This window comes from Oryctolagus cuniculus, chromosome 1, assembly GCF_964237555.1.
Source record: "Oryctolagus cuniculus chromosome 1, mOryCun1.1, whole genome shotgun sequence".
Classification (NCBI taxonomy): Eukaryota; Metazoa; Chordata; class Mammalia; order Lagomorpha; family Leporidae; genus Oryctolagus; species Oryctolagus cuniculus.
In genome coordinates, this window is record NC_091432.1 from 182253863 (window position 1) to 182280863 (window position 27001).

General features: G+C 38.5%; 1 protein-coding gene and 1 non-coding gene across 10 annotated transcripts in view; both read left to right on the plus strand.

Moving 5' to 3' along the window:
* The window catches only part of DENND4C (DENN domain containing 4C), a 129106-nt gene that overhangs the window by 68188 nt on the left and 33917 nt on the right, over positions 1 to 27001 (plus strand). For 6 of the 9 annotated variants that reach the window (XR_011380242.1, XM_051857424.2, XM_070052789.1 and 3 more), the window contains 8 exons: positions 7251 to 7396; positions 10548 to 10583; positions 10668 to 10798; positions 12561 to 12693; positions 16371 to 16577; positions 19604 to 19732; positions 21401 to 21545; positions 21805 to 21951. Coding sequence is in view for 8 of the 9 variants with exons in the window: in XM_051857424.2 (XP_051713384.2) it covers positions 7251 to 7396; positions 10548 to 10583; positions 10668 to 10798; positions 12561 to 12693; positions 16371 to 16577; positions 19604 to 19732; positions 21401 to 21545; positions 21805 to 21951 (1074 nt within the window). In the remaining variant the exon portion in view is untranslated. The remainder of the gene's footprint in view (positions 1 to 7250; positions 7397 to 10547; positions 10584 to 10667; positions 10799 to 12560; positions 12694 to 16370; positions 16578 to 19603; positions 19733 to 21400; positions 21546 to 21804; positions 21952 to 27001) is intronic. The other 3 variants (XM_002708081.5, XM_070052793.1, XM_070052796.1) reach the window with 1 other exon arrangement.
* On the plus strand, positions 26301 to 26410 carry LOC127485315 (small nucleolar RNA U13). The gene has a single exon (XR_007912420.1). It is a non-coding gene; the product is annotated as a small nucleolar RNA U13 (small nucleolar RNA).

The window sequence follows — 27001 nt, forward strand, 5'->3', positions numbered from 1 at the left end:
ATTTGGTATTGCTACAAAGAAATAGTCACTATGTAGATTATTAGAAATTAATATTAAAATATAATGAATTTCTGTGTATCTGTAATCTAGGTCCATGAATGAAATTTCTTTAATTTTTATATGCCTTTTTTTCTGAAGAAATCTGAAACTGGAGGAGTTTAATTAGGAAAAGTCAAAGATGTTGCTTCTATTTATGATTCTGTATAGTCAGCTATTTTAGTAAAACAAGCTGGTGATTTGCCTTTAAATGTTTCCTCAGTTTTGCATACGTAGGTCTTGGACTTACTTCCTCTTGGTTTTGAAATAATTCCTAAGAATTATGTTGTGGAATTAAGCCATCAGTTTTCAGACATTTTTGACAAATACAGATGTTTCAGGGAACATAATGCACTCATTCTTTATAATAGTGTTGATGTAGGAAGTAGAGAGAATTTTTTTTTATCTTCTTGGTTATCCAGCTACTCATCTAATGAGCACTTCAGAAGATTTCTGGAAAAGGAAAACAGAAAATAGAAGTTTTCTTTTCATATAAGGAATTTTTTTTATTATATGCAAAAGGTATATTATGAAAAAATTATGTAAGGATTTCCAAAATTGTCACCAAATAAACTAAAATTTTCAATTCCATTTTCCTCAGGCTTTTTGAAGTACTTTTGTATATATTATTAGTAACTTTACAACTACACTAATATTCATTTTTGATGAAATTACTGTTTTTCTCTACTTTTACCCAGCAGTTATTTTAGTAAAAACCACAAAATTTATTTTCCCAGTTATCCTTTTGTTCTTTTCATTTCTGCTCTAGGATAACTTACCTCTCACATACTTAGCTACCTCTTACCAAGTCTGATTAGTTATTATACAGAAATATAAAGAAATACAAAATCTGAGGCTGGTGTCAAGGCGCAGCAGGTTAAGCCACTACCCGTGATGCCCACAGGGAGTGCTCCTTCCACCTTCCCCTTCCTCTTTTTCTTTCCCCTTTTTCCACTCCCTTCCCTTGTCCTTCCCTATCACTCTGCTTTTCAAATGAATAAATAAATCTTTAAAAAATATATATAAAATCTATCTCTTTGAGTTCCTAAATGAAGAATGTCTTGAAATATTTTTCAGATAGAACAAGAAGACATTCCACACAATTAATAATTCAGAATTTTAAATTAATTAGTTAATTTGAGATATAAAGAGACAGAAAGATAGTGCTCCCATTTGTTGGTTCACTCTGCAGATACCTGCAGTGGCCAGGGCTGGGCTGGGGCCAGAGCTGGAGTGCAGTTCAGATTCCCCAGATGGATGGTAGGAAACCATTTACTTGAACCATCTCCACTATCTCTCAAGGTCTGTGTTAGCAGGAAGCTAGAGTCTGAAACCACAACCAGGAGTCAAATCCAGTACTCTAATGTGGCATATAGGCATCCTTAACTACTAGGCCAAATGCCTGCCCCAATTAAGAGTTTTTTTTTTTTTTTTTTAAGATTGGTTTATTTATTTGAAAGGCAGAGTTAGATATCTTCTATTACTGGTTTACTACTCCCCAAATGGCTGCAACAGCTGGATCTGGGCCTATCCTAAGCCAGGAGCTTCTTCCAGGTCTCCCATGTGGGTGCAGGGACCCAAGTACTTGGGCTGTCTTCCGCTGCTTTCCTAGGTGCATTAGAAGGGAAGGCAGAGTGGACAGTGAGAGAGAGAGACAGAGAGACAGAGAGAAAGGTCTTCCTTTGCCGTTGGTTCACCCTCCAGTGGCCGCTGCGGCTTGTGCACCGCGCCGATCCGATGGCAGGAGCCAGGTGCTTCTCCTGGTCTCCCATGGGGTGCAGTGCCCAAGCACTTGGGCCATCCTCCACTGCCTTCCCTGGCCACAGCAGAGAGCTGGCCTGGCAGAGGGGCAACCGAGACAGAATCCGGCACCCCGACCGGGACTAGAACCTGGTGTGCCGGTGCCGCAAGGCGGAGGATTAGCCTATTGAGCCGCGGCGCTGGCCAAAGCCTTTCTTTAAATCTGTTTCTCCTTAGTCTAAGGGTACTTTATATTGTGAATATTAAATGAGTAAATGCGTGGGCAGCAGCTAGAAAAAGTACTTTAAAATACTCATGATAGGTTACTGTTATTAGTGCTAATAACAAACTGAAAGAAACCTCAAGAACAGAAACTCAACATTTTTTGCTTTAACAGAGTACCAGAGACTGACTTAAACAATGAAGTTCCTTAAAATTTTGGAGACTAAATTGAGAACAGGGTGTTGGTAGCAAGGTAGCAGGGTTGGTTTTTCTGAGGCTATCCTGATTGCTTATCTTCTTCCCTCTGTGTTTGTCTTTTGTCTAAATTTCCTCTTATTACACACCAGCCATTTTGTATTAGTGCACATCCTAATTAGCTATTTCAGTTTAGTTACCCCTTAAGACTCCTTCTTCCAAATATAATTATATTCTGAAGCATACATAAACAGACTTCTTACTAGCTAGTGATTAGGACTTTATGAATTTTTGGAGGGCATAATTCCTTCAAAAAATTGTGTTTGTGAAAAATGAGAAATGATACAATTTGACCAGAATAATGAACTTTAGAGGTGTTGTGGAAGATAAGTCTGAAAGTAACATTAAGGCTAAGATTGTGAGTAGTCTTCAATGTCTAAGAATGTGGACTTTTCCTGATGGGCAATAGTGGGTCATTAAATTTATATTCATATTCTCTGTCTGCCTCTATACCTCCTTCCCTTTTTTTTTTCAATAAGAGGGTGACATTACAGAGGGACTTCAGAATGATAGATATTAACTCAGTTTCAGATGCCTGAGGTTTTTGTTGTAACCAGTACTGCATTTGGTCTAATAGGGGTTACAGCATTTGTTCAGAAAGAGAGTATTGGTTATGGTCAAAGTGTTGGCTGGGTCAGGGAAATGTTTCCTGAAGAAGTAATAATTAAGCTTGGGCCTAAAAAATGAATAAGAATTATCTAGGAGTTTTGGTTGAATTTTTTACTAAGGATACTCAACATAAACAAAAAGCTAGAATTATGTGGTATACCCTCACGTAGCCTTCTTCGAATTTAAGCTTTTTTGTTGTAGTTCACTCATCTTTCTTTTTCTTCAAAAAAGCCTTTTCAACCTCACCCTAAATAGGATAACATAGTCTGTATGAACTGTTATTTTTCCTTTAGAATGTCCTGGTTTTATGTATTGTTTTGACTGACTGTATACTTGTATCATTTAATGCATCTTATACCAACTATATTTCCTATAAAGTTTTGGTTGGATCAAGAGCTATACTGTCCAGTAGAAATATAATATGAACTATGTAAGTAATTTCATTTTCAAAAATAATTGAAAATTTTCTAGTTGCCACATAACAAGATCAGAAGAAATAGGGAGGGAATTCATTTAAAAAATATTTGCCTAATATGATAAATCAAAAATAGCATCTCAATATGTAATCAAATTGCTAAAAGTTACTAATAAAATATTTTACTTTTGTTATGCTAAGTCTTCTAAATCTGACATATCTATTTTATCCTGACAACATGTCTTATTTTAGATCTGTTACATTTAAAGTGCTGAATTGCCACATATTAGTGGTGGTTAATGAATTAAACAGTGCATATCTATAGGCTCAATTAAATTCAGGTTCAGTTCTTTTGACAAATGGTACCAAAACACCTGGTGTTTTCTATTTCCTATTACATTGTAAAGAAAACATGTTCACATTTTTCGGTACCAAAATAAACTTAATTCCATTTTCCAAGAACTTTACTTTTTTTTTTCCGATTATTTTAAAAAATCTTTGTTTATTTTTGTCCTTCAAAGGCAAGGAGAGAGAAAGAGAGGGAGAGAGAGAAAAAGATTGAGATCTTCCATCTGTTTGTTCACTCCTCAAATATCTAGACCAGCTGGGGCTAGGCCAGGCCACAGCCATGAACCTGGAACTCCATCCACGTCCCCCATGTGGGATGTCTGCATAGCTTTACCTGCTATGTCACAATGCCAGCCCCCTTAGCCTCTCTCATTACAATTTCCCCATCAGTATTTCATTTCACTCAATTTTTAGCAGCTTTTGCTGATCATTGCCTAGATTACAGAAGAAAAAAGATTTTTTGACTTTGTATTTGTAGGTAAGGATTTATTTCTATTTTATTTAAACATTTCATTACTAATTAATATCTCAAGGAGGTAAGAGTCAGGAATGATGATGGCATCTGCAATGTCCTGAGGCATCAAAGAAAGAAGAGCTAGAGAGCCGGCGCCGTGGCTCAATAGGCTAATCCTCCACCTTGCGGCGCCGGCACACCGGGTTCGAGTCCCGGTTGGGGCGCCGGATTCTGTCCCGGTTGCCCCTCTTCCAGGCCAGCTCTCTGCTATGGCCAGGGAGTGCAGTGGAGGATGGCCCAGGTGCTTGGGCCCTGCACCCCATGGGAGACCAGGAAAAGCACCTGGCTCCTGGCTCCTGCCAGGATCAGCGCGGTGCGCCGGCTGCAGCGGCGGCCATTGGAGGGTGAACCAACGGCAAAAAGGAAGACCTTTCTCTCTCTGTCTCTCTCTCTCACTGTCCACTCTGCCTGTCAAAAAAAAAAAAAAAAAAAAAAAAAAAAAAAAAAAAAAGAAAGAAAGAAGAGCTAGAGAGGGGCCAGGGTTGTGCAGTGGGTTAAGCCACTGTCTGCCATGCTAGCATCCCATGTGAACACTGGTTCAAGTTCAGACTGCTGCACTTCTGATACAGCTTCCTACTAATGTACCTGGGAAAGCAGTGGAAGATTGTCCAAGTGCTTGGGCCCCTGCCACAGGCAGGGAAGGCCCAGATGAAGCTCCTGGCTTCAGCCTGACCCAGGCCTGGCCATTGCAGCCATTTGTGGAGTGAACCAGTAGATGGAAAATATGGCTTTCTCTCTCTCATTCTACCTTTCAATTAAATAAAATAAATCTTAAAAAACAAGGAAGGAAGGAAGGAAGGAAGGAGGAGGAGGGAAGGAGGGAGAGAGGGAGAAAGGGAGAGAGGGAGGGAGGGAGGGAGGGAGGGAAGGAAGGAAGGCTGGCTAGGGGAGAAATGTAGCTTAAATACCCTGCTTGAAATGGGGACGTTAGCCAGATTATACAGGATCAGTGTTTATCCTGAGAGTAATTGGAAGGCTTTGAAGGTTATTTTTGTATACAGTGGAATAAGGTATCTATTTTAAAGAAATCACTCTTTGAATGTTTGTAGAAATGTGTCAGATTTCTATGCAGAGATTGCTTTGGAAGCATTGAGGATTTAAGGATGCATCCACTAATGAGAAAGTTAATGCTTTGATTGAAGAGATTAGTGGAGGGACAAAAAGATTACTGGTAATATGAATAGAAGGGTGAGTTTTAGGGGCTTGAATAGAACTTGGTAAGTGAATATGGAATGTAAGATACAGGTGGCTGTCAAGAGCACCTTTGAGGTTTCTGTAGTTAACAATCAAACTGTTGGCTCTGCTTTTTATTGAGAAGTGAAACAGCAGAAAGAAAAGGAAGGATCTGACCATTTAAGGAAAGTTTTTTTTTTCTGGAGATGGAAAAGAGAGACTTGACTATACTAATGAAATGTAGCTAATAGAAGGGAATTATCCTGAGAACTCTAGAGGGAGGGTCTGGAGTCCAGGCTCATGTGGTGAGCTTGTCCTTAGATCGGAGGAAAGACATATCCATTGTGAAAATATCGAAAGACTAAACGATCGTTGGCAAAAATATGATTAGATTTTGTCATGAGACAGTGTAGGTAGTTCCAATTTAATGATTTTCATTTTCTTTGTAATATAACTAGAATCACTTGTGGGTTAGGAGTAAGGACATAGTAGGAGAGAATTTAAAAATTGAAACTAGTAAAAAAATTGTATAGAAGGAAAATAAGTTGATTACAAAAATGTACTAGGGTTACTGGTCAGGATTGAAGGTGTAGATATTTCTTGATCTGCCTAACTTTGAAAATATTTTCCTTCTTGTACATAGCCATCCTGGTGCAGACTTGGAGAACATAAGTAGTACATTTCTTCAGGTCTGGGTTATACTGGATGCATTTTACCAAAAAAGACAAAGTTGCACAGGGGTTGTGAGTTTGGCAAGAAAATAATTGAAATGATAAACAAAGACATGAAATCAATATTGGATAGGGAGAGAAGTGAAGACAGGAGGGTACAGGTAGAAAGTAAACAGGTCACTCATTGGAGATGTCCTGACACCCCCCCCCCAAATATAAAAGGAACCCCAGAAAATCTAAAAGCTTGATGGAAGTAACTTAAGTAAGCAAACCAGATGGACAAGAGTAATGGCAAAGGTATTTTGAATGCTAGAAAGTAAGGTTCATGGAATGTGCCTATTGGTAAAGGCTGAGGATTAATGTGGGATAGACCTTAGGATGATTGGAAATTAAGAACCTAAGAGTTGTATCCTTTGTGCTTGTGGCCATGGAAGAACAAAGATATAGGAATTGGGGAAATAAAAGGACTTTGAACTAAATAGTTAAAGGAAAGTGTCCCTGAAGACAGTAAATGCCTGCAATTAGCAGAAGAAGTGGAATGCATGGATCTTAAATGTACAGAAATTTTTTTTAAAAAAAGATTTATTTATTTGACAATAGAGTTATGGGGGGAGGGGAGAGGAGAGAAGAGAGGAGAGGAGAGGAAAGGAGAAAGAGGAGGAGAGAGAGAGAGGGAAAGATACCCTCTAATCCGCTGGTTTACTCCCCAGTTAGTTGAAAGAGCTGTCCTGGGCCAGACCCAAGCCAGGAGCTTTTTTTTCAGGTCTCCTATGTGAGTAGCAGGGGCCCAAGCACTTGGGCCATCCTCCACTGCTTTTTCCAGGTTATTAGTCGGAAGCTGGATTGGAAGTGGAACAGCTGAGACTCAAACTGGCACCCGTATAGGATGCCGGGATGCCAGCATCCCAGGTGGTAGCTTTACCCGCCCTGCCACAATGCCAGCCCCAGACAGAAATTTTTATAAGGTAATAGAAGGAATAATGATCTGGTCACATTGCAAAGGAGGAACACAGTCATGGACATTGATGATTGGCTCAAGAGTGCACAGAGTATGAAAAAGTTCCTCCTAGGGGATTCAGACATTAATGAAAAGCTTAATGGTATAAGTTGTTTTAGTAGTTGATTGAAGCAGAAAGAACTATATATGATTAGTGAAAGCTTCTATAAACACAGATTAAGGTGAGTCTAATATGATTATAAATTTAAAATAATCTTTAATATCTGATTCCACTTCAAAATTTGAATTTAATTACAATTTTGTTTTCAGGATTTCTGAAAAGTCGAGATCGTGCCTATACAAAATTCTATACCCTTTTAACTAAAACACAGATTTTTATTCGTTTCATTGAAGAATGTAGTTTTGTAAGTGATAAAGATACTGGATTTGCATTTTTTGATGACTGCATAGAAAAGGTAAAAATTTATCATATATCACTGTTGAAAAAACAGCTTAGCTTATCTGTATAATCATCATTGTTAGCTCAGAGTAATTTGAAGAAGACAATATATGGTGGCTGTAGGTGTATGTTACAGATTTTGGCTTAATATTTAAGAATAATTTTCCTTTGTGGTATTTTTTTAAATTGGGGCACATGGTTTTATTTAGTTACTTTTATTTTCATTTATATAGTGGACTATGTCATTTTATTTAGTTATATCATTCATTTTTATTATATTTATTTTCATTTTATTTGAAAAGCAGAGAGACAGAGACACAGAGAGTGATTTTCCATCCACTGTCCTTTTCTTAAATGCTCACAACAGCCAGGGCTGGGTCTAACAGAAGCCAAGAGCTGGAAACTCAGACTGGGTCTCCCATGTGGGTGGCAGGAACCCAGGGGCTTGAGCCAGCATTTGCTGCTTCCTAGGGTATACATTAGCAGGAAGCTGGTTGGGAAGTGGAGGAACTGGGACTAGAACCAGAAATGTTGATGTGGGATATGTGTCCCAAGTGACATTTTTTTTTTATTTGACAGGCAGAGTGGACAGTGAGAGAGAGAGACAGAGAGAAAGGTCTTCCTTTTTCCATTGGTTCACCCGCCAATGGCCGCTGCGGCCGGCGCACTGCGCTGATCCGAAGGCAGGAGCCAGGTGCTTCTCCTGGTCTCCCATGGGGTGCAGGGCCCAAGCACTGGAGCCATCCTCCACTGCACTCCCAGGCCACAGCAGAGAGCTGGACTGGAAGAGGAGCGACCGGGACAGAATCCGGCGCCCCGGCTGGGACTAGAACCTGGTGTACCGGCGCCATAGGTGGAGGATTAACCTAGTGAGCTGCGGTGCCAGCCCCCAAGGGACATTTTAACCACTGCACCATGTCTCCCTAGCCCCCATCACTGCCTGTGAGGATTCCTTTCTTTTTACCACATATAGCTAGTTTTTCTCTTTGAATCCCACTTTAGGTTTGTAACTAAGAACATTTCATTGAGCTTCCTAAACTCTTATTAGCATATGTTTTATTTAAATAAATAGGTAAGATTCAGTTTTATGATTTAGTTTTTTGCTTTTTTTTTTTTTAAAGATTTATTTATTAGTTGAAAAGCAGAGTTACAGAGAAGCAAGGCAGAGAGTAAGGTCTTCCATCCGCTGGTTGGCTCCCCAAATGGTGGCAGTGCTGGAGCTGAGCCAATCCGAAGTGCTGCTTCCAGGCCTCGCATGTGGATGCAGAGGCCTAAGTACTTGGGCCATCCTTCTACTTTCCCAGGCCATAACAGAGAGCTGGTTCGGAAGTGGAGTAGCCAAACTCAAACTGGCACCCATAGGGGATGCTGGCACTGCAGGCGGAGGCTTTACCCTCTATGCCACAATGCCAGCCCTAAGATTTACTTTTTTTTTTTTTTTAACTTAGAATGTTTAGTTTTATAAGCAGTGGCATTCCTTTTTTTCTTTTGTTGTAATGTCTTTCAAAATACTTTCGTTATTATACATTTTTTTATTTTGAGGATATTTGAAAATGTGTAAATTTTGAAGCTTTTCACAATCTTGCTCAGATATTTAATTTTTATTAAGGTTCTTGCTTACTCTATAAATTTGAGATTGTATTTAAAGAAGCCAGAGTATTAATGATACTTTGATTTTTTTTTTAATTTATTTGACAGAGAGAGAGAAAGGTCTTCCCTCTGTTGGTTCACCCCCCCAAATGGCAGCCATGGTCGGAGCTACGCCGATCCAAAGCTAGGAGCCAGGTGCTTCTTCTTGGTCTCCCTTGTGGGTGCAGGTGCACAAGCATTTGGGCCATCCCCCACTGCCTTCCCGGGGCACAGCAGAGAGCTGGACTGGAAGAGGAGCAGCTGGGACTAGAACCCGGTGCCCACATGGGATGCCAGCGCCACAGGTGGAGGATTAACCAAGTGAGCCTTGGTGCTGGCCCTGATACTTTGATTTTTATAGTCCTCTCCTGACTTATTCCTTAAAAGACTTGAATAATTTTCTCCCATTCTGTCAGTGTGATCTAAGACTCTAGGTGTATGATTAAAATCATTCAACATTTTCACTTATTTATAGAATTAATAATCCAACATTTCCCAATTACATGGAAAGTTTACGTAATGTCAGTCACTAATGTGAGATTTAATAATAGTATAATTTTTAATTTGAGAAATCAGATCCCCCCCCCCCTTTTTTTTTTTGACAGGCAGGGTGGACAGTGAGAGAGGGAGAGACAGAGAGAAAGGTCTTCCTTTGCCGTTGGTTCACCCTCCAATGGCTGCCGCGGCCAGCGCGCTGCGGCCGGTGCACCACGCTGATCCGAAGGCAGGAGCCAGGTACTTATCCTGGTCTCCCATGGGGTGCAGGGCCCAAGCACTTGGGCCATCCTCCACTGCACTCCCAGGCCACAGCAGAGAGCTGGCCTGGAAGAGGGGCAACCGGGACAGAATCCGGCCCCCTGACCGGGACTAGAACCCGGTGTGCCTGCGCCGCAAGGCGGAGGATTAGCCTATTGAGCCATGGCGCCGGCCTCAGATTCCCCTTATAACTGGTCATCTTTTTTTAGTGAATAAGACTTATGAAAGAACTCATCAAAATAAATTATTTTTTGTCATAATAGCCTCAGGAGAAATCTCATGTTTTTGCCTTAGAGTATAGTATCTAAAAATACATTGCGGGGGACGGCAAAGTTAGCAGGTAAAGCTGAACCTGTGATGCCAGGTGTGGGCGCCAGTTCACGTCCCAGCTGCTCCACATCCAATCTAGCTCCCAGCTAATGGCCTGAGAAATGCAGTGTAAGAAGGCCGAAGTGTTTGGACCCTTGTGGGAGACCCCGGATGAAGCTCCTGGCTCCTGGTTTCTGGCTTCTGGCTTTTCGCTTCTCACTTTGGCCTGGCCTAGCCCTGGCTGTTGTGGCCATTTGGGGAGTAAACCAGTGGATGGAAAATCAGTCCCTCTCTCTCTTTGCTTCTCCCTCTCTGTAACTCTTTCAAAATAAATAAATAAATGGTAAATATTTATATATGTCTGAATCCATTGTGTATACTTTGGTATTGAAAAATGGTAGTTTTTTTAAAAATAAGAACTTACAATAAAAATTTGAACATGCTTTCACTAAGCATCTCGTTTGTTCTTCTAGTTGTTTCCTGATAAAGGCACAGAGAAAACAGATAAGGTATTTTTTTTCTTAGACATGTTTTAATTTCAGAATTAGATCTTGCTTATGTGCAAATTAATTGGAAAAAATCATTATTTTCAGAGTGATTTTGATTCAACAGAAGATACCAAATTAATAGAACTAGATGATTCACAGAAAAGTGAGCACACTGTGTTTGTAATGCCACCAGAGCCACCTCCTGATGATGGAAAGGACCTGTCAGCAAAGTACAGGTAGCAGGAATTTTTTAAAAGAGCTATTTGGCGCAACTTTGTGTGTGTGTGTGATTGGTAGTAGATAAGTATAGTTATCATTTGTTAAGATCATTTTCAATATTTAGTAAATTATTGGAGATGAATGTTTTAGGGAGAAATCATCAGGTATTGTAATGTAAAAATTGGATGGACTTATTGGAAGGCAGATGTTGGTCATTATTCCCCTAAATGTTTAGCCATTTAAAGAATAAATTTCTTGAAAAATTTCAGTTTTGAAGCAGAAAATATTCACTTCTTTCCCTCTCCCTTTGGGAGGTTATAGATATTAGCAACAGAAAAAACTTAAAGTAGAAGATTAGAAATCATCTTTTTAAGAATAGACTTAAAGAATAAGATTTAGATTGAGAATCTTTGAAGAAATTATAATTTTATTGTTTACCATTAACATAATAAATTTAAAAAATTAGAAATCTAACATTGTTTTCATGCCACTGCTATGTCATTTAAGAATTGTGTATATTTATGTATTGTTTGGTTGTATGTGTATATGTATTTTATTTATGAGTTCATCTTGTTGCATATTTTTTGTAATCTGTATTTGCTTTTAATGGTCTGAGCAGTTGTCCATGAGATTTAATATTTTTACACTTTAGCATTTTTAATGATGTTTATTATGATTTATTTGATTACTTTTGTGTGAATTTGTTTCCAATTCCTTGTCATCTATGTCTTTGTGGATATACACAGTTATTTTCTCAAGTATATTCCTGAGAGAATTCTTAAAAGTAAAATAAGTACCTTCCTAAAATAGGGAATTGGTACATAATCTTACCAAAATAGGTAACCCATGTATAATCTCACCAGAACTAAGTAAGAATAAAGAGTATACATCTGGGATTGAGTGATTTGACTAAAAATTATTTTGGCTTTATATTATTGTAATTTTTTAAAAATTTTGCTTAATTACTCTAAGTTAGGATCCAAGAATTGAGAAACAACAAAGCATCAGACAGGGAAAGGCAGTATCTTCCAGAGAAAATAGGTAGATAAATTTATGAGTAGAAATTTGGAGTCAAATATATTAGGCTTTTCTGATAGTCAAAGAAATAACAAAGCAAAATGATGAGTACAAACATTTCTAGCTTTTTAGAATGAGGATAGGTTATGCTTTATGCTAGTTGTTAGAGGTTAGATAAGTACAATCTTCCTGGAAAGAATTTGGTAGTGATTATAATAATTCTAATTCTCTTAATAAATATTGATGTACCAACCTTTTTTATTGAGTGGGTATTCATTTTAAGAAAGTAGCAAAAGTATCCACAAAGATATACAATTGCAAAAACTAATATGTACAAGAATGAGGAATTGGTTAAATTATGATACATTCTTAGAATCGAAATAGAAGTTTTATTCTTTGAAATACCAATGCAAGGAAATTTTATGAAGAACGGCTTAAATTACTAAATATACTACTTTTTTTTTTTTTAAGAAAAATTATCATTGAACATGTACATTCTGTTGAAAGGGTTGTTAATTCCTGTGTTAACTAGAATATCAAGGTTTTCTGTTTTCCAGGGATTGGTTGGAAATAACAAGTAGTTTGGGGAGGAGCCAAAATTGCCATGTAGGTTGTCTGTTTTTTCTATGTGAAGATTTTGAAGACTATTTTAAAGAATATTGAGTGCTATTTGAGGTTTAGAAATATTTACCTAAATACTGGAATAATATGAAGAGTTAATGTATTTTAAATAAGCAACTCTATTTTTGCTTTTTATTTTAGTTACAAATACTTTCCAAGACTGGACCTTAAGCTTTTTGACAGACCACAGGAGTTGAAACTTTGTTTTAGTAGACACCCTACTGGGAATAGCATTACAAACAGTCCAGCTCTCATGGCTAAGAGAACTAAACAGGTCAGATATTCTTTATCTAATATGTCTTAATTTAAAATGTAAAATATATGTATGAGATTGCAACTCATAGTAGTAGTATTGCCACAGCAACCATTTCAAGATGAGGTATGGTTGCTGTTGAATTAAATGAGATTTCCTACAGCCCAGCTTAATATGTAGAGACTGAACTTTTTGAATGCCTCTGTTTATGCTTTAAGAGAATTCTTGGGAATCAAATATACTTTTTAAAATCAACTTTATTGAGATAGAATTCACATGTGATGCAGTTTACCCTTTTAAATTATACAGTTCAATGGCTTTTACTATTTTCACAGCATTGTGCAAACCACCAATATGATTAATTTTAGAACATTTTCAGTGTCCCAGAAAGAAAACCTGTAATCTTTAGCTGTTAACTCCCAATTGCTCTATCCCCCACAGCTTTAGGTAATCAGTGATCTGTTTTTATCTCTACAGATTTGACTATTCTTGGCATTTCATATAAGTAGAATTATATAATAAATGTTCCTTTTTGACTGGCTTCTGTCACTTAGAACAATATTTTTAAAGATCATCCATGTTGTAGCATGTTAGTACTTCATTTGTTTACATTACTAAGTAATAAATATTCTATTGTATGGAAACACCAGTATTGATTTATTCATGATCATATAGATGGTTCCTATCTTTTGGCTGTTATGAATAATGCATCTATGAACATTTGTGTACAAGTGTTTGTGTGGATGTGTATTTTCATTTCTTTGGGGTATATACCTAGGGACAGAACTGCTGTGTCATTTGGCAACTCTGTTTTTAACTTTGAAGGAATATATATATCTTATTGCTAGGCTCTTTTCCAAAGTGGCTACACCATTTTATATTTCCACCAGCAGTGTATGAGGTTTTCAGTTTTCCATTACCCCTGTCATTTCTTGCTATTTGCCTATCTTCTTGAGTATAGCCTTCTAGTGGGCATTATGTCATATCTCATTGTAGTTCTGATTTTCCCTAGTGACTGATGTAAATATACTTTCTACCAAATACTCCATTCTAGGGAGTTAACTGAAGATAACCTAGGCATCTTTCTTTGTTCCTGTATGTGAATTAGGTATACAGAGCTAAGCTATGTCTAAGTATGAGTTAAAATCAAATATCTTTTATATACATTGACATTTTGGGTATTTTTAAGGCATGGAAAATATCAGAACGAAATTCTTAATTCAGATTTTACCATTCATTTCCTACAAGTCTAGAGGTATCCCTTATTTCTTACAGTTAATATCAATTTTGTCTGAAAGGAAAGCTAAAGAATTTTTTTTCTGTTACCAGCTTAATAAAGGCAAGTTTCTAAAATGAGAGAAGTTTGCTACTCAGCCTCTAAATATAATTTTCAGCAGCTTTCTTCCCTTCCCCCACCTCCAGGTGGGGAAGAAAAGGGACTTATGACCTTAGAAAAACAAGGGAATAGATCTTAAAATATATCTCAGGGACCGTGGAGATAAAGCCCAGAAATGAAATTAGTACCCTAAGACCTTTCATTTAGAGTGTATCCCAGCAGAGAAATCTATGCACAGAGTATACTAATGGCAAACTGACGTATCTGGAAGGCTCTGTAGTTTCTAGGAACATGTATTTTATTAAATAATACATTTTGTTAAAGCTCAGCCAGATGACTTTTTTCTTTTTTTAAAGATTGATTTAGTTATTTGAAAGTCAGAGTTAGAGAGGTAGGGGAGAGAGAGAGATTGATCTTCTATCCACTGATTCACTCCCCAGGGCTGAGTCAGGCTGAAGCCTGGAGAGCCAGGAGCTTCATCTGGGTCTCTCACATGGGTGGTAGGGGCCAAAGGGTTTGGGCCATCTGCTGCTGCTTTCCCCAGGCCATTAACAGAGAACTGGATTGGAAGTGAAGTGGCGAGGACTTGAACTGGCACCTTTATAGGATGTCAGCATCATCTAAAGTGGTGACTTTACCCACTACATCACTGTTGGCCCTTTTTTTCTTTAAAGATTTATTTATTTATTTGAAAGGTAGAGTTTCAGAGAGAAAGAGAAGTAGAGACAGAGAGAGATCTTCCATTTGCTGGTTCACTCCTCAGTGGTTCATTCCCCACATGTCTGCAACAACCAGGGCTGGGCCAGGCTGAAATTAGGAGCCAGGAGCTCCTTCCAGGTTTCCCACATGAGTGCAGGGGCCCAAGCATTTGGGCCATTCTCCGTTGCTTTCCCAGGTGCATTAGCAGGGAGCTGGATCAGAAATGCAGCAGCCGGGACTTGAACAAGTGCTCATATGAGATGCCGGCACTGCAAGACACACCTTTAACCCATTGAGCCACAGCACCAGCCCCAGATTTTTTTATTTAAAATGTTTATTTTATTTATTTTAAAGGCAAAGAGACAGACAGACTGACCAGGTGACCTACGGAGAGATTTCTCATCCACTAGTTCACTGCTCAAATGCAGCCAACAGCTGGAGCTGGGTCAGGCCACAGCTAGGAACCAGGAGTTTAATCCTGGTCTCACATGTGGGAGGCAAAGAGCCAACTATTTGAGCCGTCACATGTTCTTCCCAGAGTGCACATTAGTGAGAAGCTCGAGAAGCAGAGCTGGGACTCTACCAAGGGTCTCTAACCCAGGTGTCCCAAGTGGTACCCTAACTGTGCCAGTTGCCTGCCTCAGCAGATGATTTTTTTTAAGATTTACTTATTTATTTATTTTGAGACATAGATTTACAGAGAGGAAGAGACAGACAGAGAGAGAGAGAGAGAGAGAGAGAGAGAGAGAAAAGAGATGGAGATGTTCCATCTACTGGTTCACTCCCCAGATAGCCACAATGGCTGGAGCTGGACCAATCTGAAGCCAGGACCAGAAGCTTCTTCTAGGTCTCCCATGTGGATGCAGGGAACCAAGCACTTGGGCCATCTTCCACTGCTTTCCCAGTCCATAGCAGAAAGATCAGCAGATGATTTTGATAGATAGTTTGTCTTCCACCTAAATCAGAGTTAAAAATAAAAAATAAAAAACATTACTATCAGCTCAGTAAATTGTAAAGTCTCTGATCTTCTAATCAATAATGGAATTAACAGAGATTGTAACATGGAAATTTTGGTAGGAAATAGTCTAGGAGATATGGAAAACCTTTTCTCTGCCAAGGACCATTTGGATATTTAAAGCATCATTTGTGGGCTTTATAAAGTTATCAACCTAAAAATTAGGCTGCTATAGATTTATTAAATTTCAAGTCCTATCTGTGATTGCCTTAGCAGAGTCAGAACAAATGATTTTGCAGGCCTTATATAGCCCGCAGCCTGGATGTTCCCCATCCTTAGGCATTGGAAACCTTAGCAGGGAAAAAGAGTGAAAAGAATATTGCTTTTCAAGAGTAGAATGGAAGAACCCATAAGCTATAAATGATTAAATTAGTGCCTTCTGTATGAAGGCTATCTTATTAGCCATTACTTTGTAAAATATGAATGATTGTTGCTGTTAAGGAATTTTTAGTCTGGAGATACATATGTTACTGTAAATGAATGTTCAGGGAAGCATGTGGCACTGAATAGTAAGCCATTCAAAAGAAGTACAACTGAGAAACACTTGATTTTAGGTTCAAAGTTTCTGTTTTTCTTTTTTCTTTTTCGCTTCTTCCACTCTAATGAATTTTTGTACTTACCATAATATTTTATTTATTCTCTTCTTAGGAGATAAAAACAGCTCATAAATTGGCAAAGAGATGTTACACAAACCCTCCACAATGGGCTAAATGTCTGTTCAGTCATTGTTACAGTTTATGGTTTATTTGTCTCCCAGCCTATGTTAGAGTTTCTCATCCTAAGGTCAAAGCACTTCAACAGGCATATGATGTACTAATTAAGATGAGGAAAACAGACGTGGACCCACTGGATGAGGCAAGTATAACAGATTGAGTTATTATATATTATTATAAATCTTTACAAATTTTTTTTTTGGACAGGCAGAGTGGACAGTGAGAGAGAGAGAGACAGACAGAGAGAAAGGTCTTCCCTTTTGCCGTTGGTTCACCCTCCAATGACCACCGCGGCTGGCACACTGTGGCCGGCGCACCGAGCTGATCCGATGGCAGGAGCCAGGTACTTATCCTGGTCTCCCATGGGGTGCAGGGCCCAAGCACTTGGGCCATCCTCCACTGCACTCCTGGGCCACAGCAGAGAGCTGGCCTGGAAGAGGGGCAACCGAGACAGAATCTGGCGCCCTGACCAGGATTAGAACTCAGTGTGCCGGCGCCGCAAGGCGGAGGATTAGCCTAGTGAGCCGCGGCGCCGGCTTACAATTGTTTTTAAATTTTATTTTAACTTCTATTTGAAAGAGAGACATAGAGAGAGATCTTCTATCCAATGATTCACTTCCCAAATGCCTGCAACTGTCAGGGCTGGCCAGGCCAAACCCAGGATCCCAGAACTCCATGTGAGTCTTCCATGTAGATGGGAGAGACCCAAGTACTTGAGCTATCACCTGCTACCTCCTAGGGTGTGCATTAGTAGAAAGCTGGATTGGAAGCAGAATAGCCAGGACTCAAACCAGGCACTCCAGTATGGGATGTGGGTGTCCCAAAGGTTGACAGCTTCTACACCAAATACCCCATGCCATTATTATTAGAAATCTTATTTTTAAAAATATTTTAGGTCTCAGTTGCTTTAAGGTGTGCTCTTTATATATAACTATTTTAAGATTATCACTTTGGAATTAAGCAGAGACCTTACTTAAACCATATTGTTTACCCTTGGCAAACAGAAAATATTATTGAGTTCATTTTTTTAATATAACCTTAATAAGTAGTAGATAGAGAATAAGCTTTTAGTAAGTGGCTTTCCACTAAGAACCTGTGTTCTTTGTATGAAATACATAAAATGCTTGTGTTTCAGATAATTCATATGAAAATATAGCTCCTAGTTTCTCAACTTTGGAACCAGTCACATTTTGGACCATAGCTTTATTGTGGGTCTTGTGCAAAGAAGAATGTTTAGCAACATTCCTGGCCTCTAACTACCAGTCACCAATAGCACCTTCCCCTTCCCCTACAAGTGATGACAATCAAGTATCTCATTGCCAAATATCCCCTGGAGAAGAAAATTACCCTGGAGAACCAGTGATACAGATAATAATAGAACCTTCCTCATAAGGATAATTTGAAGGTTAAATTAGTTAAAAACACGTAAAATGCTGGCTCATAGTAAAAACATTAGACATTTTCATGCATGTACTGCATGAAAATGCTATACATTTCTTCTAAGCCTCAGTACCATCCTGAGGGGTAGGTTATGATATACAGTTAATTGTTGAAGAAACTTGGACACTTACTGATTTGCTCTTTTTCCTTTAAAAATTTATTTTTATTTCTCTTAAGATTTATTTTATTTATTTGAAAGAGTTATAGAGAGGCAGAACCAGAGAGAGAGGGAGGGAGGGAGGGAGGGAGGGAGGGAGAGAGAGAGAGAGAGAGAGGTCTTCTATCCGCTTGTTCACGCCCCAAGTGACTGCAACAGCCAGAGCTGAACTGATCTGAAGCCAGGAGCCAAGGAGCTTCTTCCTGGCTCCTATTTGGGTGCAGGGGCCCAAGGACTTGAGCCATCTTCTACTGCTCTCCCAGGTTCCAGCAGAGAGCTAGATTGGAAGTGGAGCAGCTGGGACTCAAACTGACGCCCTTATGGGATGCCAGCATTGTAGACTGAGGCTTTAACCCACTGTGCCACCAGCCTCTAAAAATTATTTTTTTTGTTAAGATAATTGCAAGTGATGTTTAGAAACAGGTTGAAATTTACAATGAAAAGTCTTTGCTAATAATAGAGAGTGTTTAAATTTATTCTCATTCTTTTTAAAACATGAGTTTATAAATCCTGTTTGTTTTACAGGCATCCTAGAGGTGATATAGTTAGTTCCTTTGACATGGCATATAAAGCAGAGTGATTGGGAAGAGAGCTGTTATAATTGCATTTTATTTTATAAATTAATTTCTTCTCAAATTAGAGAGAAATAGTTATTACTGTGTATAGTCAATACTTGTACATTACTGTGTATAGACATGTACACATAGGCCTTTAATACTGATATTTTGCACTAGTGAATAGTTTTTTTTTTTTAATATATTTCCATTTTATTTGAAGAGCAGAGAAAGACAGAGACAGATAGCCAGAGAGAGATCTTCCATCTGCTGATTCACTCCCCCAAATGCTTCCAACAGCCAGGATTGCTCCAGTCCAAACCCAAGAGCCGGGAACTCAACCCATATTGCCCTTGTGGATGGCAAGCACCCCAGTACTTGAGCCATTACCTGCTGTGTCTCAGGGCACACATTAGCAGAAAGCTGGGTTGGAAGCACAGTCAGTACCTGAACTGAACATTCTGACATGGGATGCTGGCATCCCAAGCAGTGTCTTAACTGCTGCTCCAAATATGTGCTCCATGGAATAGATTTTAAAAATAGTTTACTGGGTCCAGCATTGTGGCATAGCAGGTAATGCTGCTGCCTGCAGTGCCAGCATCCCGTATGGGTACCAGTTCATGTCCTGGCTGCTCCATTTCTGATCCAGCTGTCTGCTATGGCCTGGGAAAGCAGTGGAAGAATCCAAGTCCTTGAGGCCTTGTACCCACATGGGAGACCTGGAAGAGGCTCCTGGCTCCTGGCTTCAGATTGGCCCAGCTCCGGCCATTGTGGCCATTTGGGGAGTGAACCAGTGGATGGAAGCCCTCTCTCTCTGCCTCTGCCTCTGCCTCTCTGTAACTATCTTTCAAATAAATAAATAAACCTTAAAAAATAGTTTACTAAGATGTTCAAACCAGAGCAAAGGAGATAAAAGTGTTTAATAATGTTATAAAAATAATTAAGTAATTACACTATCTGTACAAAACTCTGGTAGGTTAATATGCTAACTACTGGTGTTTTGATTTTTTTTATTAGGTGTGCTATCGTGTAGTAATGCAGCTTTGTGGACTTTGGGGTCATCCTGTTTTAGCAGTGAGAGTCTTATTTGAAATGAAAACTGCTAAGATAAAGCCAAATGCTATTACTTATGGTTACTATAATAAGGTAAGTAGGATTACCTTAGATAATACAATTTTTCTACCTTTTATTATTTGGGAAATTTCTCTTAGGAGGGGAGACTTCAGGGTAGAGCTCTTTTTTTCCCTTATTGACAAATAAAAATTGTAGTTATTTGTTAGGTATAACAATAGCATGCTTTGAAATATAAGTATACATTCTGGAATTTCCTATCTAGCTAATTAACGTATGTGTTGCCTCACATACTTAACTATGTTTTGTGATGAGAACACTTAAAGTCTATGTTTTGTGATGAGAACACTTAAAGTCTACTCAGTGATTTTCAAAATAATACACAATTAACTATAATTACCATGTTGTACAAATTGATTTCTTGAATTTATTCCATCTACATAACTGAAATTTTGTACCATTTGACCAACATCTCCTCAAACCACATCCCCCCATCTCCAGAAGCCCCTGGCAGCTATTATTCTACTCTCTGCTTCTATGATTTCAGTTTTTTTAGATTCTACATATAAGTGAGATTATGTGGTATTTATTTGGTATTTATATTACTGCATCTGATTTCACTGAACATAAGGTCCTTCAGGCTTATTTAATATTATCACAAATTATAGGATTTTCTGATTTTTAAAGGCTGGATAATATTCCGTTATATATAAATATCACATTTTCTTTATCCATTCATCTGTTAATGTATACTTAGATTGGGTTGATTTTGTATCTTGGCTATTGGGAATACACTGCAGTGAAAATAAGAGTGCAGGTATATCTTTGACATCCTGATTTTACTTCCTTTGGATATATTCCCAGAATTAGGATTATAAGATCATTTGGTAGTTACTATTTTTTTAAGATTTAATTATTTGAAAGACAGAGAATTATAAAGAGGAGAGACAGAAAAAGGTCTTCTGTCTGCTAATTCACTCCCCCAGTGGCCACAAACATCCAAGTCTGGGCCAGGCTAAAGCCAGGAGCCAGGAATTCCATCCAGGTCTTTAATATGAGTGGCAGGAGCCCAAGTACTTGGGCGGGCCATCCTCCACTGCCTTCCCAGGTATATGGCAGGAACTGAATTGGAAGCAGGGTAGTTTGGACTTGCACTGGAACTCCTCTTGGGATACCAGCATTGCAAACAGAGCCTATCCTGCTGGGCCATAATGCTGGCTTTATTTTTTAAAGATTTCATTTATTGATATTTAAGATTTAAGAGGCAGAGAAAGAGTCAGAGACAGAAATCTTCCATCCACTGGTTTACTCCCCAGATGCTTGCAACAGCCAGGGCTGGGCTTGACCAGGCCAAAGCCATGAGCCAGGAACTCAGTCCAGGTCTCCCATGTGGATGGCAGAGACCCAAGTGCTTAAGCCATCTCCTGCTGCCTTCTAGGGTGTACATTAGCAAGAAGCCGGAATTGGAAGTGGAGGTGAGATTCAAACATAGGTGCCTACCTTGTTTCTTTTTGACAATACTCATTCTAACAGGTGTATGTTGATAGCTCATTGTGATTTTAGTTTGCATTTCTCTGATGATTTGTGATGTTGAGCATTTTTTCATATACCTTTTAGCTGGTATAATTCTTTGTGTGTCTTATTTGTGTATATCCACACAAACACACACATACACACATATGTAGGTATTTTTAAAATAAAATATTAACATTGAACATTATGTTTACATTTATTTTGCTTTAGGTTGTTTTGGAGAGCCCGTGGCCTAGCAGTACCCGCAGTGGTATCTTCTTGTGGACAAAGATACGGAATGTGGTACGTGGTTTGGCACAATTTAGGCAACCACTAAAAAAGACTGTGCAAAAGTCTGAGATCTCTTCAATATCAGGTAATACATGTGATTGGAAAGATACCTTTTTGCAGAACCATAAAGTTTATGAATTTCTAATTATATGAAGTAGGAAACTTACTCTGGTTCTTATTTTCATATATCGGTAAAGACAGAGGTTGCATTTGTTTTTTTGTTTTTTTTTTTTGTCAGACATTTAGAAAGTGTTTGGTAACTGTAAAGAACTGTGGGTCCTTAATGTTTAGTTTTAGAGATTACCAGTGCATGAGTTATTGAACTGCATTGTGCTTATCTCTAGTTCCTCAGAATGCCACAGGTGGAAGTGATGGGGACACGGTGAGCCATGGTAGCGTGGATAGTTCTAATGATGCTAACAGTGGGGAGCACACAGTCTTCGTCAGAGACTTAATCAGGCTTGATTCCATTGATAATCACTCTAGCACAGGTACTAAAATCTGGATTTTACTAACCCTTCACTTAATCTCATGTTAAGTCTTTCCTTTTTTTCTTGAGTTTGTGCAATATAAATACTTTAAAAATATTGTATATAAATAAGAGAAGAAAAGAAATTATACCTCTGTAGGTTACATCTCTTTATTTCCTATGGTATAAAATTAAATTCAGATTGTTATACACAGTGCTGTAGCCTATTTCTTTGAATTTGTTCGTCATTAATTTGTGAAAGCATGTGCTGTAATAGGAATAATTGTGAGGTAATGAACTTGAACATTAGTGACAATTTGGAAATATGTTTTTTATGAAATGGAAAATACATCTTCAATCTTTGAACTTGTGAATATTAAAGAGGGCAGAAAGTAAATTATACATCATGAGAAAGATATTTTGTTTACTTGAAATGACATTTTTTTAAATTTAAGAAGCTAACTGAAGCTACCTGTATGTCTGTAGCCATGGACATAACCTCTGTCCTCTGAAGTTAGAAATAAGTATAATTAAAGTAGCACATTGGGCAGATAGATGTGTGTTGCATATCCTCCTTCTTGTGTTTTTTTGTTGTTGTTGCTGTTGTGGTTGTGGTTGCTGTTAATATCTCAAGCCTTCCTTTGAAAAGAATTCTGAGTCTTAATTCCTGTGCTTCTTCTGATGAACTTGTCTCAGTGACTGAAGTTTCCTTTTCTCTGCTCTTTGTTGCTCTGCTTTTGCTCTGTGCTGTTTCTTGGTGCTGCATTTGTCCTTGGCTGTCATGGTGTGGGGTGCACACAGACTTGTTTGACGTGGAGCTATGGATACACGTGTGCATTAATTCTACCTTTGAATGTTAACTACTTCAGGTAATTCCCCATTTATTAGGTTGCATTTTGCTGACAAGCAAGGGTGGGGGAAAGACCTATGTTGTATTTTAAGTACTGCAAGTTGAAAACAATTTTCATTTTCTTGGCTTTTCTCCTTCAGATACATGTAATTATATAAACACTCTAATGAAAAGTCTTCAAAAAATATCTTATGGCATTTGTTAACTTATTTCTAAATATATTATGCCTTGCTAAAAATTCTTGTTTTAAGCTTGGTTTATAGTATCTGTATGGCAAGTGATATGCTGTAGCATAGATATCACTATGGCAATTACTATGGACATTAAAGAATTGTTCCAGCTCTTGAGGTAGTTGCTGCTTTTCAGAATTGGTCTGCTGAATTGTAGTGCTAAACCTACCATCCTATAAGTACAGGGGCATGAGTAAATCATTGAAAGTCACATAAGCCTATTGGTTACAATCTTGTTTGTAATTAACTTTCCTAATTTACAGTCCTGATTGTGAATTAACAGGTAGGAATTTTTGACTTTCATGTTAAAGCTACCTTTTTTATTTGTTCTTAAACTTTTTCCTAATACTTGTAGAAGAAATGGGCTTCTTGTGTATGTTAATAAACACTCTTCCTCTTATTCCTTTAGAGTTTTTAGCTTGTTTAATTATAAAGATAATTTAGCCCTTTAATGAGGAAAAAAAAGTCTCCCATTAATCTGGACAACTGGTATAAAGATTCTTCTTCAACTTTTGGATCCCTTTTGCATATATTTCTTTTTAGCTGCATTTTAGATAACTTCATCCCAGATACTGAGTTTACAGTGATTGTGCACCTACATAGGACTTCTAGTGATGTAATTTGATACTTTTGGAGGTTTCCATCCTAGATGCTTATTTAAATTGTTCATTTTATTAACTGTTATCTCATGGAATCTTTTCACTTGGTGCCTGATACTGAGTCACTTGGGGCATATCCAGGTATAATCAATTTACTGCATTTTCAGTCTAGTGTCCATCTTAACGTACCATATTACATTACTAGGCCAATCAAAAAGCAGCTGAAGTTAGTAGTTAGTCAATCTAAATAGTAGAATTTAAAGAAGTTTTAACTCTTTTGTTACATATTAAACCCAAAAATCTGAGTGGCAGTGTAGTAAGTGGTAGCAAGTAGAAGAATTACATATTTTGTTTTTTTTTTTTGACATGTTAATACTGATTTTGTAGTAACTGACCTTATTTTTCATTTTAAATTATGGAACTTTAAAGCTTAAACTTTTAGAAAACTTTATTTTGAAATAATTTCAAATTTAAAGAAAAAAGAATAATACAGAATATCCCAAATGTCTTTTTTTTCTTGATTCACGCTTTTTTTAGTCACATTTGCTTATTTTCACTCTAAACACATACACATATTATTTATTTTCCCTAAATCATCTGAGCAGGTTATTTACATTTTACACTTTAACCTTTGAATATGTCAGTGATGTTTTCTAATATATAACCAAATTCAGGAAACTAGTGATCTGTTGTTTTATTTCTTTACTCTATATTCAGTTGTCCTAATGTCCTTTGTGGTACTTTAACCCCCTACCTTTAGTCCCTTTCAGCCTGGCACAGTTTCTCAATTTTTGTTTAGCTTTCATGGCCCTGAACTTTTTGAAGAATTCATTTTAGTTATGTAGTGGAATATCCCTCAATTCAAATTTGTCTGATATTTCCTTATGATCAGATTAGGGATATGCAAGGTGGCTTCAAAAAGTTCCTGGAGGGGCTGACGCTGGAACATAATGGTCAAGCTGCCACTTGTGACACTGGCATCCTATATGGGCAACTGTTCGTGCCCTGGCTGCTCCACTGGTGATCCAGCTCCCTGCTGATGTGCCTGGGAAAGCAGTGGAAGATGGCCCAAGTGCTTGGGCCCCTGCCCCAATGTGAGAGACCCAGATGGAGTTCCTGGCTCTTAGCTTTGGCCTGACTCAAGCCCTGGCTATTGCAGATATCTGTGGAGTGAACCAGTGGATGGAGGATTGATCTCTGTCTCTCTTTCTCTCTCTCTGTAACTCTGTCTCTTAGTCCCATTTTTAAATGCTTTGAAGCTTCCTCATACTGCAATGACTTATGTTCTTCTGTGATATCCTAGACAAATACAATGTGTTTCTGCTTCAGTGCTCTTAATTTTGATCACCTGGTCTCAGTGTTGTCTGGTTTCTTTCTACATAATTAACTGTTTTCCCCTCTGTCAGGGACTACTCTGAGACCTTGGGATGATATTCTTTTCTTTATACTTCCCTTCTTAAATGTACCAGTATGATTTTTGCCAGCTCTCAGTCTTAATTGGGAGAAAATGGAGGAATATCCTTTCTCCATTTTTCATTTGTTAATCATCAGTATGGTTATCCTATTTTATTCAGTGGTTTATAATCCATTACTGTCCTTAATCAATCCTCAAATCATCCCAATGTTGGCTGGTGGGATCTCTTATAAGCTAGTTCCTATTTGTTTGAGGCATGCCCTGATCATATTTTTGAGCTCTTTCTGACGCAACAGAATGTTCCTAGCTCATTGTTTTTTATCCTCTGCCTGAGCTTTGGAATTAACCATTTCTTCAAGGATCACAGAAAGGGAAATAGACTTTAAAAGCCAAGTTCTGGGCTTTTAGGTATGCTCATTGCTACCAAAGTGTTGCTGCTTCTAAACTTTTCTTACCATAAAAAAATTGTGTGTTTGTACGTATTTTATTTTTTTTAAAGATTTATTTATTTATTGAAAGTCAGAGTTACACAGAGAGAGGAGAGGCAGAAAAAGAGGTCTTCCATCTGCTGGTTCACTCCCTAATTGGCCGCAACAGCCGGAGCTGTGCTGATCCAGAGCCAGGAGCATCCTCTGGGTCTCCCACACAGGTGCAGGGCCCAAGGACTTGGGCCATCTTCTACTGCTTTCCCAGGCCATAGCAGAGAGCTAGATCGGAAGTGGAGCAGCCAGGTCTCAAACTGGTGCCCATGTGGGATGCCAACGATTTTCAGTCCAGGGCGTTAACCCGCTGCACCACAGCACCAGCATCTGTACATATTTTAGAAATATCTATAATTCCAAATCATCACTACAATGTTTTAGCCTTCCACAATCCATTTTTTTTTTTTTTTTTTGACAGGCAGAGTGGATAGTGAGAGAGAGAGAGACAGAGAGAAAGGTCTTCCTTTTGCCGTTGGTTCACCCTCCAATGGCCGCCGCGGCCGGCGCGCTGCGGCTGGCGCACCGCACTGATCGGATGGCAGGAGCCAGGAGCCAGGTGCTTTTCCTGGTCTCCCCATGGGGTGCAGGGCCCAAGCACCTGGGCCATCCTCCACTGCACTCCCTGGCCACAGTAGAGGGCTGGCCTGGAAGAGGGGCAACCGGGACAGAATCCGGCGCCCCAACCGGGACTAGAACCCGGTGTGCTGGTGCCGCTAGGCGGAGGATTAGCCTAGTGAGCCGCGGCGCCAGCTCCACAATCCATTTTCAAAAATTTAGGGTCCTTTGTGGTTCATAGATCCTTTTGTGGTGGTTCATAAGTGTGATGATTGAGTTTTCACGCCAATGTGTAAGTTGTGCCTCCCTCAAATCTTGTTATATAGCATTACCATATTCACCAATATCATTATATTTACTTATTTGCTCAGTCCTTTAGTATACATACAATAATTTTAGAATTGGCACACTCATTCCACTATGAGAGAAAAAAAAAAAACCTATCCAGGCTTAGGATATATACTCAAAATAACGTGTTCAAAAGTTACTTGGATTGATCCTCCCCTGCCCTTTCAGTGTGGTTATGTTATTTATAGGAAATGCAGTTGGTTTTATTTGTTTCTGTTTGTAGTTTTAGGACCATATCACCCTCTTTTTTTGGTTGATTTAATTTTTTGAATATGTAGAAATATATTGTATCTCAAAACCAAAAATAATATAATAATCCATACTTAGGGAAATGTCCTTCCTGTTTATTCCTTCTGTCCTATTTTCTTCAACCCCTTGTAGGCAACCATTTGTATAATTTTCTGATTATCATCCCTCATTTTTGCAGGAGTAAGCAGATATGTATGTCTTTTTTTGTTTCTTTTAAAGATTTATTTATTTATTTGAAAGTCAGAGTTACACACAGAGAGAGAGGTTTTCTATCTGCTGGTTCACTCCCCAATTGGCCACAACAGTTGGAGCTGCACTGATCTGAAGCCAGGAGCCAGGTGCCTC